The sequence below is a fragment of the Syzygium oleosum genome, unplaced genomic scaffold, assembly GCF_021117445.2.
Source record: "Syzygium oleosum isolate NSW1041296 unplaced genomic scaffold, Sole_v2.1 Sole_v2.15, whole genome shotgun sequence".
Taxonomy (NCBI): domain Eukaryota; kingdom Viridiplantae; phylum Streptophyta; class Magnoliopsida; order Myrtales; family Myrtaceae; genus Syzygium; species Syzygium oleosum.
Genome location: NW_026607499.1, coordinates 6,400,049 through 6,416,153, shown reverse-complemented (window position 1 = coordinate 6,416,153; position 16,105 = coordinate 6,400,049). Strand labels below are relative to the sequence as shown.

General features: G+C 39.1%; 1 protein-coding gene across 1 annotated transcript; it reads left to right on the top strand.

The window, feature by feature from the left end:
* The first annotated feature begins 6,586 nt into the window (after nucleotides 1-6,586).
* LOC115675469 (beta-adaptin-like protein C) lies at nucleotides 6,587-15,902 on the top strand. The gene is made up of 15 exons (XM_030598144.2): nucleotides 6,587-6,755; nucleotides 7,731-7,928; nucleotides 8,132-8,245; nucleotides 8,460-8,710; nucleotides 10,557-10,692; nucleotides 10,796-10,975; nucleotides 11,069-11,161; nucleotides 11,253-11,464; nucleotides 11,560-11,623; nucleotides 11,755-11,934; nucleotides 12,747-12,839; nucleotides 13,117-13,508; nucleotides 13,830-14,019; nucleotides 14,094-14,297; nucleotides 15,408-15,902. Exons 1-15 carry the CDS (start codon nucleotides 6,669-6,671, stop codon nucleotides 15,705-15,707), a joined length of 2,694 nt encoding a protein of 897 aa, XP_030454004.1. The 5' UTR covers nucleotides 6,587-6,668; the 3' UTR covers nucleotides 15,708-15,902.
* Nucleotides 15,903-16,105: the final 203 nt, after the last annotated feature.

Below are 16,105 nucleotides of genomic sequence, written 5' to 3'. Positions count from 1 at the left end.
CCTCGTAGATCTTGAAATCTGAACTAAACCTAACTTTTGTCTCAAAGTATGTTGGTCGTGATAATTCATCATGCGAAATACAGAAAAAATGTTAAAACATCGGACCAATTCTGCTAGGAACACGGTAGTATCTCCGTGTCACTCCAATCCAGTGATCAATGCATTGCGATTGCTCGATTAAGTTGTCTTCGTTAGGACTCGAACACATCAACAAGCTCGGCTCACCCGCGAGACTCATTTGTGGTTGCCAAGAACCGAAAGTGTGTTGAGCAAATGATACCCACGAAGGCCTCAACTTAATTGGTGCAATCAGTCCTCCTTTCCTGCGAAAAAGTTTGGTTAAATATTCCTATCGTCTCTCGCTCCACTACAAGGAATGAGGAGAGGTGTCCCTGCTGAAGCAAGAGTGCGCCCAACTTTGCTCGTCCCTCTTTCCATCTCTCATTCTCTCTTTTTTTTTTACTTTTTCGAACCTGGGCATTTTCAAGGGTGGATTAAGAGGAATGTATGCGGGAAGTGCTCGGTGAAATTTGCTTGGCCTCGAATGAGTGAATCTTGGGTTCTTGGCTTTGGCTTTGGCTTTGGCTTTGGCCTCCTCTCGTCTCTTTCACTCGCTTTTTATCGTGCGGAAGGGGCAATTCTTTCGTGGAGTGCTGTCTGTTTACGTTAGAAAAAAGGTGATTTATTGAATTTTTTAAGCACGAGAAGGAATGTTCTGAAAAGGTGGTCAAAATGCTAGAGCTCACGTAGCCCTTAGGTCCTTCAGCTAGGGTGAGACTTGTGGCGAACGTGTGTGAGGAATCTGTAAAAGGTCTAATCATCATCATCAACTCCCCCTTTCTTCGAGTGCGCTGGAGGCCAAGTGGGTTCCCCCGCCGTAGCCAAAGAATTACAAGAAATGTTAGATACATTAGCTTATGTTCTATAATGCAAATGGGTATGTATAAAAGCGAGTCGTACCGATCATTAATAAGAATTCATCACTTTATGTAACTGTTTCACCGGAATACGACTCGGCGACAAAATACCTTCACTGAAAGTCGTTATTCAGTTTTTAGTAGACTAGACAGATTCTGTGACGATTATGGACAAGAAATATCACAAATAGACAAGGAAATCGACAGCTTCACTTCAAACGGAACCGAAAGTATACAAAATTTGTCGGAATTTAATCGACAACAAAGCCTGAGAATGTAAAGATGCAATGCCGGAATCTAATCAACAGCGAGACACCTAAGAACTACAGCAAAAATACGCTCTGAAATTTAATTGACGACACATATTTGGAAAATACAGTTAAGAAACAAGTTGAGATTTAGTCGACAACACAAGTCTGAAAACTATAATTAAAGAGTGGGAATTGAAAGATAACGTGCTTGTTTGTTTGTGCGCCAGGAGGGGGGTCTCCGAAGAGTACAATGCAGCTATTTGAAGCCTACAATCGACAATTGCCAGCGGAGGTTACAAACAGAGTTCACAGATGGTTATTAAACGGTTACATCGACAGCTACATTGACTCCACTACCTTGAAGGTTTCATCGACTCCACTATCTTGATACTTTTTTCGACTCCACTATCTTGACGATTGCTTTATCCTACCACGTTGATGGTTACTTCTTTGATAGTTGCATCCGAGATTGCCAATTCCTCTGAGCTGTCCATTTATCAAGGTGATGGTTTCATCGACTCCATCATCTTAACGATTACTTTATTCCATCACGTTGACGGTTGCTTATTTAACGGTTGCATCTGAGATTGTCGATCCCTTCAAGCTGCCAATTCATCAAGTTATCGATAATTCTGTTCATAAATGACAAAACTCTACTCTCATCGACTAAGTATATCATATGTCGATAATAACCAAGTTGGACATTTTTTTGTGTAAACAAATGTCCCTTTTTAAATTGACCTGACCATTTCTCTGTCAGCACCTAATTATTGTAATCTGAGTTTAGCCACTTGATCGGGATTCGCAAGTTGATAAACTTGCCCTTGCTACCTCCTAGGGTCAAGGTAGATATGTCAATAGACTTGACCTTCCGACCCCCTAGGTTCAGGGTAAACAGGATTTTCAAGCCTTTGTAAAATTCTCACTGGTGATGGGATCACTTGGCTTAAATTATTTTCACCGCTTAATTGATTAAGAGTTGGAATAACATACCCGGAAACTGTTGTATTGGATTGGATCTGTATAGACTGATTCGAGATCTCGGGCTTAGAGTTGACATCGTTGATCGCATTGACGACCATCGACCTGATCACATCATAGATTTGTCTCGCTATATGATTCACCATCTTATTCTGCCATTCCTCGAACAACCTCTTCATGGTAGTCCCCACTGACTCTCTCGCCTGCTCCTCCATAAAGTACCATAGGATTTTGACATTGCTCCCTTGGCTTGGCTCTACTGCTACAGGAGCGGTTGAAGTCTGGTACTAAGTAACCCCTTCACCAGAGTTGCTACCCGTAGTGTGATCAAGCTCTAGGTGATTGTTTATTCTAGGCATTGTACTCAATCAACCACACTGGTCCCACTAGGCGTGTAAAGATGTTTCGTCGAAATTCAACTCCGTAATGAAATACCTTTCACCAAAAGTCGTTCTTTAATTTTTTATTAGTGGAGATAGGTTCTGCGACAATTCCCGACATAAAATATCACAGGTAGACAAGGAAATTGACAACTTCACTTTAAACAGAAACGAAAGTTCACAAATTTTGCCGAAATTTAATCGACGACAAAACCTAGGAATGTAAAGATGCAACACCAGAATTTAATCAACGACGCGGATCTGAAAACTACAGTTAAGAAGCACACCGAAATTTAATCGACGACGCGAATCTGAAAACTATAACTACGATATAGAAATTGAAAGATAACATGTTTGTTTGTTTGTTTGTGCGCGAGGGGTCTCCGAGGAGTACAATGTGGCTAATTAAAGCCTATAATCGACGATTATTAACAAAGATTACAAATAGAGGTTACAAACGCTTACGTCGATAGTTACAACGGTTACGTCGATAGTTACATTGACTTCACTATCTTAACAATTTCTTCGACTCTACTATTTAACAGTTGCTTTAGTCCATCACGTTTAAGGGGTTACTTCTTTTACGGTTGCATCCAAGATCGTCGATTTCATCATGCACTCGATTTATCAAGTTATCGATAATTGTTCTCATACCAAACTCTGCTTTCATCGACTGAATCTATCACATGTCGATAATAACCAAAGGAGATAATTGGACACTTTGGAAGCCGATTACTATCATTCAACTTTGAGGTAATAAAGATTGCTCATCGGGAGCAAATTAGCATCAAGGTTCTTGAGGCGCCTCCTTTTTCGGGTCTTCCACGAGAACATCTTCAATGCTAGACCATAGAAGTTGACAAACCACAAGAATCCGTACCGTCTCACGTATATTTGCGTATCTAAAAGAAAAGAATTGCGTACATCTTATGATGCCAGACAACAAACACTACCGTCACGTACGTCAATATTATTACTTAAAGTAAAGAGGATCTCCTACTTTTTAATATTATATTTTGATTGGGATGATTAGAAAGTAAAAAAAAGGGGGAGTTAATTAATCATTATGAAGAAGAATAAAAAAATTTGAAAGGATTAAGTTATAATTTATAAAGCTGTTTGGATACTTACGAGGGATAATGAAATGAAAAAGAAAATGTATTAACGACATAAATATCCTTTTATTTATTAAGAAATAGACAATAAAAAAAAAACAAAGAAAAAAGGAAAGGTTTGCTTATATAAATGTACACCTCCCTCCTAGCCCCTCTATATATGGACTGATTCAGAAGGAGTTCAAAGTTCCGGAAAATTATCTAAAAAATCCAAAAGATATTGCACTTTTATCAATTCAGTTTTAAACCTTTTAATTGTACAAATTGAGTCCTAAACATTTTCACGTTATACCAATTGAGTCTATCAGGCTAATTTTGGCCTGAAATCGCTAACGTGGATTCCAACCATCCTTAAACAATTTTTAATAACATTTTATATTTTTTTTATTTTTTCTTTTTCTTTTCTTCTATTTTCCTTCTTTACTTTTTTTCTTCTTCTTTTTTCCTTTTCACTTATTTTCTTTTTTTTTCTTATCTTTTGTCTTTTTTTTCTTTTTTCTATCTGCCGGCCTTAGGTGAGGGTCGCCCTCGCCCGGGGCCAATGAGGGTCCAGGCCAAAGGCCAAGATCGTAACATGAATCTAATTTGGTTATGGGTTGTACGAAGCGGAGCCACCATGGTATCAACTAGTTGGGTGAGGATTTTCTCAAAAGTTTTTATCCTTTTCCAAACTCAAGTTTGAGTGAGTTTGTTTCGCAGAAAACACATAATTTGGAAAATATTTTCCAAATGATGATCGCTTAAATCACTTACAAAAATGAATGATCAAAAAATATTTTCATCGTCCATTAAAATGTTTAAATATAAATCGTCGTCGATAATAAAAACATTTTTCATAGGCTAATTATTTCAAAGGTTACAAGTGATCATTTTTTGGAAAATATTTTTCAAATTATTCATTTTCCGCAAAATAAATAGAGCTTTTGTTGTTATTCATATTACAGAACTCACGGACTCAATTTCGCCGAAAAGTTTCAACAAAACACATTTTAAAATGTGCGTTGGTATTAAAATTGATGAAGAATGTTGAGGGTCCTTTGTTGATTCTTAAATGGGAAACATGGATTAACAAGAAAAATAAATGTACAAAAACTGGATGTAATCGTGGTCAGCCGTGTAAAAAGAGCATTGAAATGTAAAGATGACAGAAAGATAAAATTAGAGAACTGGTGTTCGTTAATTGATTGGCAATCATTTTCTCGTATTATAATCCCAAGTTTCATTTACCAATACTCATGGCTCAACAACTGGTAATTTTCCCTTATATTGCCTGTCTACAACTTCTCATCGCCTTTGTTGGTTACTTATAGTTGCCGACCAAACTGAATTTTGCAAATTTTCCGGTCCAAGTCAACTTGACAGTCAACCTACTCCGGTCTCCATAAGATTCCATGAAATAGCAGAAAGCTGAAGGCTTGGGCAATCTTTAGTGTCAACAACCCATGATTTAAGTTTATTCCGAATTAATTGTTTCCTTAATCTGTAATAACTCATTACATAAAGTCACTACCATAGTAATGGCCTATAATTGTCTACCATACTACGCTCCATAAAAATAATCTATTTATTTATCTTTTGATAAAAAAAAATTCTTCTTGCAATAATCTCTCTCCTCATTGTTACCATTTATCATATATTAATTTATCACTTTTGGGGTTAAGGTTTTTTCAATCAAATTTGCGATGAGCTTTTGCCTCTTTATCTAATCTTTTCTTTGCACAAAACATGAAATTGATGGATCATTAAGCTTGGGCTTGGGCTTGGGCCGAGCCCGTACGTTTGCTCTGTTCAAATCTGATGGATAAAAACGTGCATGAGAGAAATGACCAATCTCCCATACTTGATTAATATACTTTTATGGATATTTGTTCAAAGCTTTTTTTTTTATGTTATTTTGCATTTTTTATTTCAATAATTCAATCTGACCTTTTATCCACAAATTTTCATATCTCAGTCACGCGAAATTTTCCAAAGATTTTGTTGGTATAAACTGAAAGATTTTAATTAGTTATTATAGCCCAATCGAGGATGATCGATTCTTGATTGAATTGTTAAATACGGCTTCAAATCAAAAGTAAATGGAGTATGTACGCTAACGCGTAGATAGTAGATTGGAAACTGTTGTTGAAAATAAATGATCAAACAATACAATGAACACAACAAGAAAATAGATTGAGCACTAAATTTACGTGGTTCGGTTGGAGTGACCAATATTCACGAGAAAAGCAATACGGCATTCCACTATACATCAAGCAAAAATAACTGCTATTTCCTAGAAAAAGGTTCGTGGGCTTTGATTTTCTCATGATTTTGAAGTAGAGAAATAGTTGATCCTTTGATTAATCACTAATATAAGGTCATTCAAACGTGTCCACAATCTACATATAACACAAAAATGGAGATTAATTGAAAAACAGAGCCTTAGTTTGTGTAGGGAAATCATTACACGAAAAATCCTATGTTCCATTTATTTCGCGGAAAATAAACGATCTGAAAATTTTTTTTTCCTAAAAACGATCAACTTGTACCTCTTACAGAAATAAATGAACAAAAAATATTATCGCCGTTCACAAAATTTTCAGACATAAACTGTTGTCGGTAACGAAAGAAAACACTTTTTTATGGACTAATCGTTTCAAGCGATTATTTTTAGAAAAATATTTTTCCCCAAATCGTATTACGTCCGCGGGTCGGATTGCTTCTTCCAGGACGTTGTGAATGTGGACCGGGCCCATGGCCTCTCGAGCCCAAGCTCAGGCCCAAATCAACGTCCGCCGGCTCGGTCCAATCAAACCGGACAGAATAGGCGCGAGCCGGCCAGGAACCCGGTTCGGATTTCGGCAATTGTTTTTTCTCAGGGTCTTCGTATTAGTTTTTACATCGTTGAAGGCGGAGGAAAATTCTGCCATTCTCCTCTGCTTCTGCTTCTTCTTCTTCTTCTTCTTCTTCTTTCACTGCTTCTTCTTCTTCTTGAGGTCGGCGGGGCGCACCAGAGAGAGAGAGAGAGGGAGGGAGGGAGAGGAGATGAGCGGGCACGACTCCAAGTACTTCTCCACCACGAAGAAGGGCGAAATCCCCGAGCTCAAGGAGGAGCTCAATTCCCAGTACAAGGTCCCCGTCCCCCTCCCCCCAAATCTCGTCCTTTGTCCGCCCGTTTTGATATCCGGATCTTCGCCGATTCGTTTCCGTGCCTTGTCCTGCTGGTTTCGATTGAGGATTATCGGTTAGATCTGTCGGTTTGCGCTCTGATTGCTCCCTCGGTTCCCGTCGAATTGTTGATACGATTCGGGGCTCGAGGTTGTCCCCGGCCGGTGCGGTTGAGGGTTTTCTGTTGTTTTCCGGTGTCGGGGGGGGTGTCTTGTGGTTCTGTTTGATCTGGGGCCGGGTGGGGTGGGGTGGGGGGAGAAATCGCGGGGAACGTGAGATTGGATTAAGGTCCATATGAGCTCTGCTGCAATCCGATTTCGACCGTCGCATTGTTTGTAGTTGATTGGAGCGGTGCGGAGCTCTGTATAGATAGTTAGATTTGCCCTTTGGATAGATCTTGATTCTTTTGGCTCTGTAAGGGACGACTCGTATGAATTGATGGATCGTACGTGAGAGGATCGGGGGATTGCGGCATTTCTCCGTGTCGACGCGATTGTATCTTTAGTTTTTGGTTTCTGGCTATTGTTTAGCTTCTCGTGGCTCAGACGGTTGTTTTATGATAATGTGGCGTGCCGAGAACTTCGAACCATTTGGCGCAACCAGTTATGTCAATAGCTTTTATGCCGTTAGATCTTTGACCATGTCGAGACTGGATGGAACTATCGATACCCCAGAAAGCAAAATCATTTGTTTGTATGTATTCATGTAGTTGATGCGAACATACTAACTTCCCTTGGTTAGTGTGCTAGAGCTGTTATATAGGTTGTAGCTTGATTTCTAATTATAACTTGGTCGGGTGGTGCAGTTTCAGAGAATTCCAGGAAAAGCTTGGTTACATTTTGAAATTCATTTCAGCATGTTAATCCTTCCGATTATCTATTGGTTAAATACTGCTTTTACTTTATATTGATGTTGGTGATTCCTTGCTATATTATGCAGGATAAGAGAAAAGATGCTGTGAAGAAAGTAATTGCTGCAATGACAGTGGGAAAGGACGTTTCTTCACTATTCACTGATGTTGTAAATTGCATGCAAACAGAAAACTTGGAGTTGAAAAAGCTCGTGTATCTGTATCTGATCAATTATGCGAAAAGTCAGCCTGACTTGGCAATACTTGCAGTAAATACATTCGTGAAGGTAGGCATTATGGTTAATGTACTGTATCTTCTGGCATGACCACTTTATTAGTTTTGTTCAATATCCCAGAAAATGGTTTTCCAATTGTCTTCTAATCTATCCTACAATAAGTGCCGGTGGTCACATGCACATAATAAAGTTATTCTTGCAGATTAGACAAATTATGTTGTTTTCTGAAGCAGTTTGGCTACCGAATTGTGCAGGATTCACAGGATCCGAATCCGTTGATTCGTGCTTTGGCTGTACGGACTATGGGATGCATTCGTGTTGATAAAATTACAGAGTACCTCTGTGATCCCCTTCAGCGATGTCTTAAGGTTAATTGAAGCCTTCACTTCAACTGTTCTTTTTTTTAATATCTTGGCTATTGAAATCTAGAATGCATGTCTAAGTTGGATATGTGGGTTTTTTTCTGAGCCATCTGCCACCTCTCACTATGAATTTATACTGACATTTCAATTGGTTGGTTTGCCACCTCATTGTTCCTGCCTGACTTGCTGATCGTGTGCTTATCTTTGGTTTGTTTATCAGGATGATGATCCATATGTTCGTAAAACAGCAGCAATATGTGTTGCCAAACTCTATGACATCAACGCTGAATTAGTGGAAGACCGTGGTTTTCTAGAATCTCTAAAGGATTTGATCTCTGACAACAATCCAATGGTTGTGGCAAATGCCGTTGCTGCTTTGGCTGAGATTCAAGAGAATAGTAGTAGACCCATTTTTGAGATCACTAGTCACACACTCTCGAAGCTTCTTACGGCTCTAAATGAATGCACCGAGTAAGTTTGCATTTAATAACTCTTTATATGTCATCTCTCGCTTTTTTCGCATCTTCCGTAGAAAGAAAGCTTGTACTTTAAGTATGGAGATCTACTTGTTTTTTTCTACCATGTTCATACTTCATAGTGAAAAGCAAATGCTGCATATCATTTATATGCTGGGGCATCTTTTTTTTTTCTTTTTTGTTTGTTCCTGCTGGCTTTTCCACCAGTGAAGTGGTGTACTGTGTTGGAACTGCACTTAGTATTAGGAAATTAATGTCGATCACTGCATAATCCAATGGCTTAGATTGTGACTTTGTCTTAACTTCGAATATTATGTTTGTTGGGAGTCAATTCATGGAGGAAAATTGGCTATGGATGTTCATTGTAATAGTAATAGATATAAAATTAAGACGAGTGTATACTGGACGGATACACAAGCATTGAGTCTCATGCTACTTTGTGCCTCTGCCCCTTAAAAGGTGAGCGGATGCAGATATCTGCTGCAAGTTGTTTGACTTCTCCAAAGTGCCATCCTTTCCCTTTTCCAATGTGAATACAAGTACAACCTCTAGACAATACTTTGATTATTGAATAAGGGTATTAATTGATTGTACTATCTGTTGGTTTTGTCATCTTACGGGTTATCAATGGTTTGCCACTAGCATTAGCAAAATGCTCTATGAAACATGTTAATTCATCATTTTTATGAGAAATAGTACGTTCTACCGTGAAAGATGCAGGGATCAAAAGTCGACATCCATGTTTTGTGCTTGAATGTCTTATCAACTCGGTTCACATGACCGATTATGTGAGTGTGAGAGTATTATGTGGACAATCTTGTGTTGCCTTTGTTTCATGGGCATGTAATGATGTTCGTAGAACTGGAATGAGTGGAAATTTATAGCATGACTGTCAAGCAACTAGTTTTCAATGGATTTGCAAGAAGTTGGCTTGGAACAGTATGTAATCATGTGAATGCATGCCTTCTTGTGAGTGTCAATATCTATGAGTAACCATCTGTTGCTTTTGGTTGCTTTGGCAGTAATTTTGATATGTTAATTCTAGCTTACACCATGGGGTTTATTTTTCCATGTGATTTTAGTGTTCTTTTAGTTTTGAAAGTTAGAGTTGACTTTGAAATTATATAATGTCAGTTTTGCATTTTTCAAAAAAACAGAATGAATTGAATTTTAGGTGCAAGCAGACGTTTGGACTTTTGTGTGTAAAGTAGGCCGATGGCACAAAATCGACTCTCCACGCCACCAAATGCATGCAATGCCATGTTTAAGCCTCTCATCCGGTCTTTGGTTTGTGTGTTACTTCGTCCAGAAGGTTTACACAAGGTTTATCTACCTAAGATGGCTAACTTCTCGTCATAACTAAAAGAGAGAGAGAGAGAAAGAGAAAGGATACAGCATGTTTTTATATGGTCCTTGTCCTTGCAATTGATAATTCCCAGTGGATCAATGTGATGTCTCCATGACAAGTTCTGTTAACATGATGGATGGAACTGCAAATTGTAAGCATGGTTAAGTCAGCTGTTCTTTCGGATGTTGGTTTGTACAAGTTCTGCTTTCAAGTTTGCATCAGCGATGGGTGCTATAGCAACACTGTTAATTTGGAAGCTTTAAAAAGCGTAGTGACAGGATTCGCACTTAGCAGTAGAGGACAGTAGAAACCTTTGGAAAACTATAGCAACCAAAAGCGGATTTTTGCCTAAATATGTAATGGACCTGTGACAGGTGCACCTGATCATATTTAATCATATGACCGCGTTCAGAGTTGCTAGACAATATATTCACATGCTACACATTCACAACTTTTATATGTGTTTTCTTACGTTGACTACCCACTTGTTTAGATGGGGTCAAGTTTTCATATTAGATGCCCTCTCCAAGTACAAAGCTGCTGATGCTCGGGATGCTGAGAATATAGTGGAGAGAGTCACTCCAAGACTACAGCATGCAAATTGTGCTGTTGTACTTTCAGCTGTTAAGGTATCCATACGAGTTATCGTTGTTGTCACTGTGTCATTCCTTGCGCAGTACCTAAGCTATATTCTTTAGTTTCTAATAACCTTTTGCCTTACTATTCTTTTAGATGATCCTCCAACAAATGGAACTGATTACGAGTACGGACGTGGTTCGGAATCTGTGCAAAAAGATGGCTCCTCCTCTTGTTACGTTACTCTCTGCAGAACCAGAGATACAGTATGTTGCATTAAGAAATATCAACCTTATTGTCCAAAGGCGGCCTACTATTCTTGCCCATGAAATTAAGGTTGGTTCATTTAGTCTTGCCAACTCAAAGTGACCGTGAGCGGGTGCATTGTGGGTGAGAAAGGCATGCTTATTCATCTCTCATCATTGCCAGGTGTTTTTCTGCAAGTACAATGACCCAATTTATGTGAAGATGGAGAAGTTAGAAATCATGATAAAGCTTGCTTCGGACAGAAATATTGACCAGGCATGGAAACTGACGAGCATGTAACCTGTTGATTTTGCTTGTTTACTCATAATGGTTAATTTTATCTTCTCTTATTGACTAAATGCTGCAGGTTCTGCTGGAGTTCAAGGAGTATGCTACCGAAGTAGATGTGGATTTTGTTAGAAAGGCAGTCCGTGCTATTGGTCGCTGTGCGATCAAGTTGGAGAGAGCAGCAGAGCGATGCATCAGTGTTTTGCTGGAGCTGATTAAGATTAAAGTCAATTATGTGGTTCAAGAAGCTATTATAGTTATTAAAGACATATTCAGAAGATATCCTAACACGTTAGTCTCAATATCTGTAATTATTGGAGTACGTGAACTGGAAAGCAGTTCCATTCATCTCTTAATTCTGTTTTCAACTTTTGTATGTCCTACAGCTATGAGTCCATTATTGCTACCCTATGTGAGAGCTTAGACACTCTCGATGAGCCAGAGGCCAAGGTAATCTTTAACGTGTCATTACTCTTTTAGTGTACTGACCATATTATATGGACATTGCACATTAAGCTTGTTTGATTCATTCTGCTCAAAATTTTAACCACCTTGAGATCTCTCCTTTTTCCACTTTGCAGGCATCAATGATTTGGATTATTGGTGAATATGCAGAAAGAATTGACAATGCTGATGAGCTGCTAGAGAGCTTTTTAGAGAGTTTCCCTGAAGAGCCTCCACAAGTCCAGTTGCAATTATTGACAGCAACTGTCAAATTATTTTTGAAGAAGCCAACTGAAGGCCCGCAGCAAATGATCCAGGTTTGACCGCCTTCATATTTATATTTATTGATATGTCCGCTTATTGTCGGTTCATTTCTTTTGTTTGTCAAATTTTTCATAGATTATTTGAGATGCTGCCTGTGGTTGTTGCTTATGCATTTTGAGCTCGTCATTGCTGTTTGGTAACCTTTTCTTAGCACTCCCCCTCTCTTGTAAGCTGAACCTTGTACGTGAAATACAAGTTGTGGACATTCACATAGTTGCATTGATGCTATAACCAAGGAACAAAAAGAGTGATAGACAAAATAAATATAACTGAGTGTTAAAGTCTGAACTCACATATGCTCTGATGCCATGTTAGGCACGGGGCCTATCCCATTTTTGAAGTTTGTGCGACAAACAATTTGCTTGTTGGGAAACTTCCTTGTTTGAATCTCTCCAATCTTGTCATTTACCTCTCCATTCATAATCAGCTGTCACAATTCTATGCCAAATCTATGTGTGAGAAGAATTTTCAAAGCATTTAATTATTTAATTTATGCCTTCATATGGCAAAGTATGCTTTGAGGTAAAGTTGGCGGGTCCAACGATTGTATGACTGAATTATCCATGTCCGCATTGTCGTGCCGAAGTTCCTTATTTAGCATGTAGGAGGTTTGGCATATTCCCTGCATTGCAACTCAAAATGCAAAAAAGAGATATTCGTTCATGCTGGTTGAGTTGTTTCTTTGCAATTGATAATGGTGATACCTATTAATCTTTCTGTTACTTTGGAGAAGTTCTGTATAGGCTGTGCAGTTCATCTAGCGGCAAATTCACATTTCTAAGGTATGTCTTGTTGTGCTTTACAGGTTGTTCTGAATAATGCCACTATAGAGACAGATAATCCCGATCTACGTGACCGTGCATACATTTACTGGCGACTTTTATCAACTGACCCTGAGGTGTGCTTTTGTTGTACATTTTACTCCTTCTAGCATTTATATCCCACACATAGGTATACATATATTTTCCAATTGGGTTGTTGATGGTTTTAAGAAGGATGGTGTCTCCAAGTTAAATGGCTCCTCCCTTTCTTTTCCGGCACCAAAGAAATATCACTTTTCTCTTTCTGTTTGTTCGATACATATCACCCATTTGTGCCTGGGATATGCGCACTATTGCCTTTCTTAATATACCGTCAAAACTTTTCACATTTATATGCTGAATTGATATCCTCAGGCAGCTAAAGATGTCGTGTTAGCTGAGAAACCAGTGATCACTGATGATTCCAACCAACTCGATTCTTCTCTTCTTGATGAACTTCTCGCAAACATTGCAACATTGTCCTCTGTGTATCACAAGCCTCCAGATGCTTTTGTGACCCGTGTCAAGACAACGGTCCAGAAAACGGAGGATGATGACTATCCTGATGGAAGTGAATCAGCTGAATCATCTGCGCATGTAGGTGATGGGGTTATGTCACCACAAGCCAGTTCAAGCAGTGTTCCAGCTGCTACAAGGGAAGCTGATCCTGCACCAGCCCCAGCTCCAGTACCGGATTTACTTGGTGACTTGATAGGCCTGGATAACAATGCCATTGTCCCGGCTGACCAGCCTTCTGAACCTGCAGGGTGAGCCCTTGAAAATGCACCTCTTTATGTTTACCAACAGGATGGCACAAAAAATTGGAACACGGAAACATGCAAATGTGTGCATTATTATTTATACTTGCTGTTCTTTTGAACTGTGTAATGCTATTTTGACTTTTCAATTCTCGAGTACTTAAAACATCAGTAAATGACAATCATTTTCTCCGAAGCTTGGTGATTGGAATAATTTAGATATATTGGTTTTTTTCGCCTTCTGTTCTATTTGTGACTTGGCATCTTCATGCCGAGAACTGGCATGTTCTCCAAAGATAACTGAATGGATCTTTCCATTGTGTATTTCAGGCCTCCTCTCCCAGTATTGTTGCCAGCTTCAACTGGTCAAGGTCTGCAAATTAGTGCCCAGCTGATACGGCGAGATGGTCAAATATTTTATAGTTTGTTTTTTGAGAACAACTCACCAGTTGCTCTGGATGGATTCATGATTCAGTTCAACAAGAACTCATTTGGTCTTGCAGCTGCTGGACCCTTGCAGGTACTGAGCAGTTAGTTATTGTTGGATCAATTTATGAGCATCTTGTATTACAAAACAATGTACCCCCCTTGCAGGTTCCACAATTGCAACCGGGAACATCGGCAGGGACTCTCCTGCCTATGGTTTTATTTCAGAACTTGTCCACTGGTCCTCCAAACTCGCTTTTGCAGGTGGCTGTGAAAAATAACCAACAGCCAGTGTGGTACTTTAATGATAAAATTTCATTGCTAGCATTCTTTACTGAGGATGGGAAAATGGAGCGTGCAAGTTTCCTTGAGGTAAATTCTTTTTCCATATCATTTTTTGTTCAAGTGCAAAGAGATTATTGAATCCTCAGCTTCAAGGCCCAAAAGGCAGAACCCTCTTTTTATCAGTTGTGAGGGTTGTGTTTGGCTCTTGTGGTCCCTCTCACCCATCAATTTTGCCAAGAAGGGAAGAAATGAAATTATACATTTGCTTTCAGACCTGACTTTTCTGTTGAAATTCAAGCCGGGTTCAGTAATTCATATTGTGCAGAAAAGCTAACCGAGCTGTTGAAGACCTGTTTTTGTTTACCAATTTCATGAGTTGAATATACTGGTTATGAACAGTTACTCTATCATGGGAGCAATACTTGCATGGGCCCAACTCATGAACCTAATGTATATGAGCCGTCAGATTGCGTGGGTCCTACGTGGGGCTGACCAAATCTGATGGCACGTATGCATTGGACTCGCATGATTCCGGTGTACATGATATTTTTTTCCTTTTCTGGGGTTTTCATGTTATCGCATGCTAAAGCAGAGCAATTTGGTATATGGCCATTTACTACAACTATAGGTGGTGCCTTCCGCAGAGATAGCAATCGAGTCCTAAAACTTTCAAAAAGTGCAATCAACAGAAGGACTTGAATGGACCAATTCGACAAGTTTTAGGACTTGATTGCACTTTTTGAAAGTTTTAGGACTTAATTGCACTTTTATGACAAGTCTTACAACTTAAATGCATTTTTTGAAAGTTTTAGGATTCAATTGCACTTTCGTAACAAGTTTTTGGACTTTCAATGCATTTATCCCTTTTTTTAATAGATTAGTATGAGCATATGCACATTTGCAGTTATCTATATGCCTTGCTTGCCTGAATGCGTATGTACTCTTCTTGATATGGTGCATATATTTCTATGTTACTTTATTTAGTGTCCTTACGAAAATAGCAAGAAAATTGATGAGGCATGATGAACATCAGTACTGAAACTTCTGTGGAAACTTTACATTCAAGACACGCTGAAAATCTTGTGTTTCTGGTGACTATTTTTTGAAAAAGCAAACTTGCTAATAGCAATCATCATATCTCTAGTCTCGATTGCAATCTGTTCATCCTTATATCAATGCTATGTTATTGACATGCAGACATGGAGGTCCCTTCCCGATTCTAACGAGGTCTCAAAGGATTTACCTGGCGCTGTGGTGAGCAATGTAGAAACGACTCTCGACCGGATGGCTGCCTCGAACTTATTCTTCATCGCGAAACGCAAGCATGCGAACCAGGACGTGTTCTACTTCTCCGCTAAGATCCCACGGGGCGTCCCGTTCTTGATTGAGCTCACTCTGGTCGTTGGAGTACCAGGGGTCAAGTGTGCGATAAAAACGCCAGGTCCTGAGATGGCACCTCTCTTCTTCGAAGCTCTGGAGACAATCCTGAAGAGTTGATTCACCACCCCCAGAAGTTTTTCTTTCTACATTATTGGTTTCTGCCTCTTTTGATCAGTGTTGTAAATTCGTAATGGCTTACGAGATTTTGGTAATTTGTGTGGTTCATTTTTTCGAAAGTCTGGCCAGACACTTGATTTTAATTGTACCATTGAGATCGTTTAGCTAAAATTATTTTACTGGAGATTCCACTTCGATTGTGCTTCGAAAGCGTTAACCATCAATTGTTGCATTTAGAAAGGCTGTGAACTGCTAACGCCGCCGAGAAACAGAAATTATGTTGCCACTTCATTTGGATTTTGGTTCCTTGTACTTGTGTGTTGTACGCAGCAATTTTGTTTCTCGATTGATAAGAAGACTATCTGGTCTCTGCCGAACCGCAAGATTTTGACTAAGCA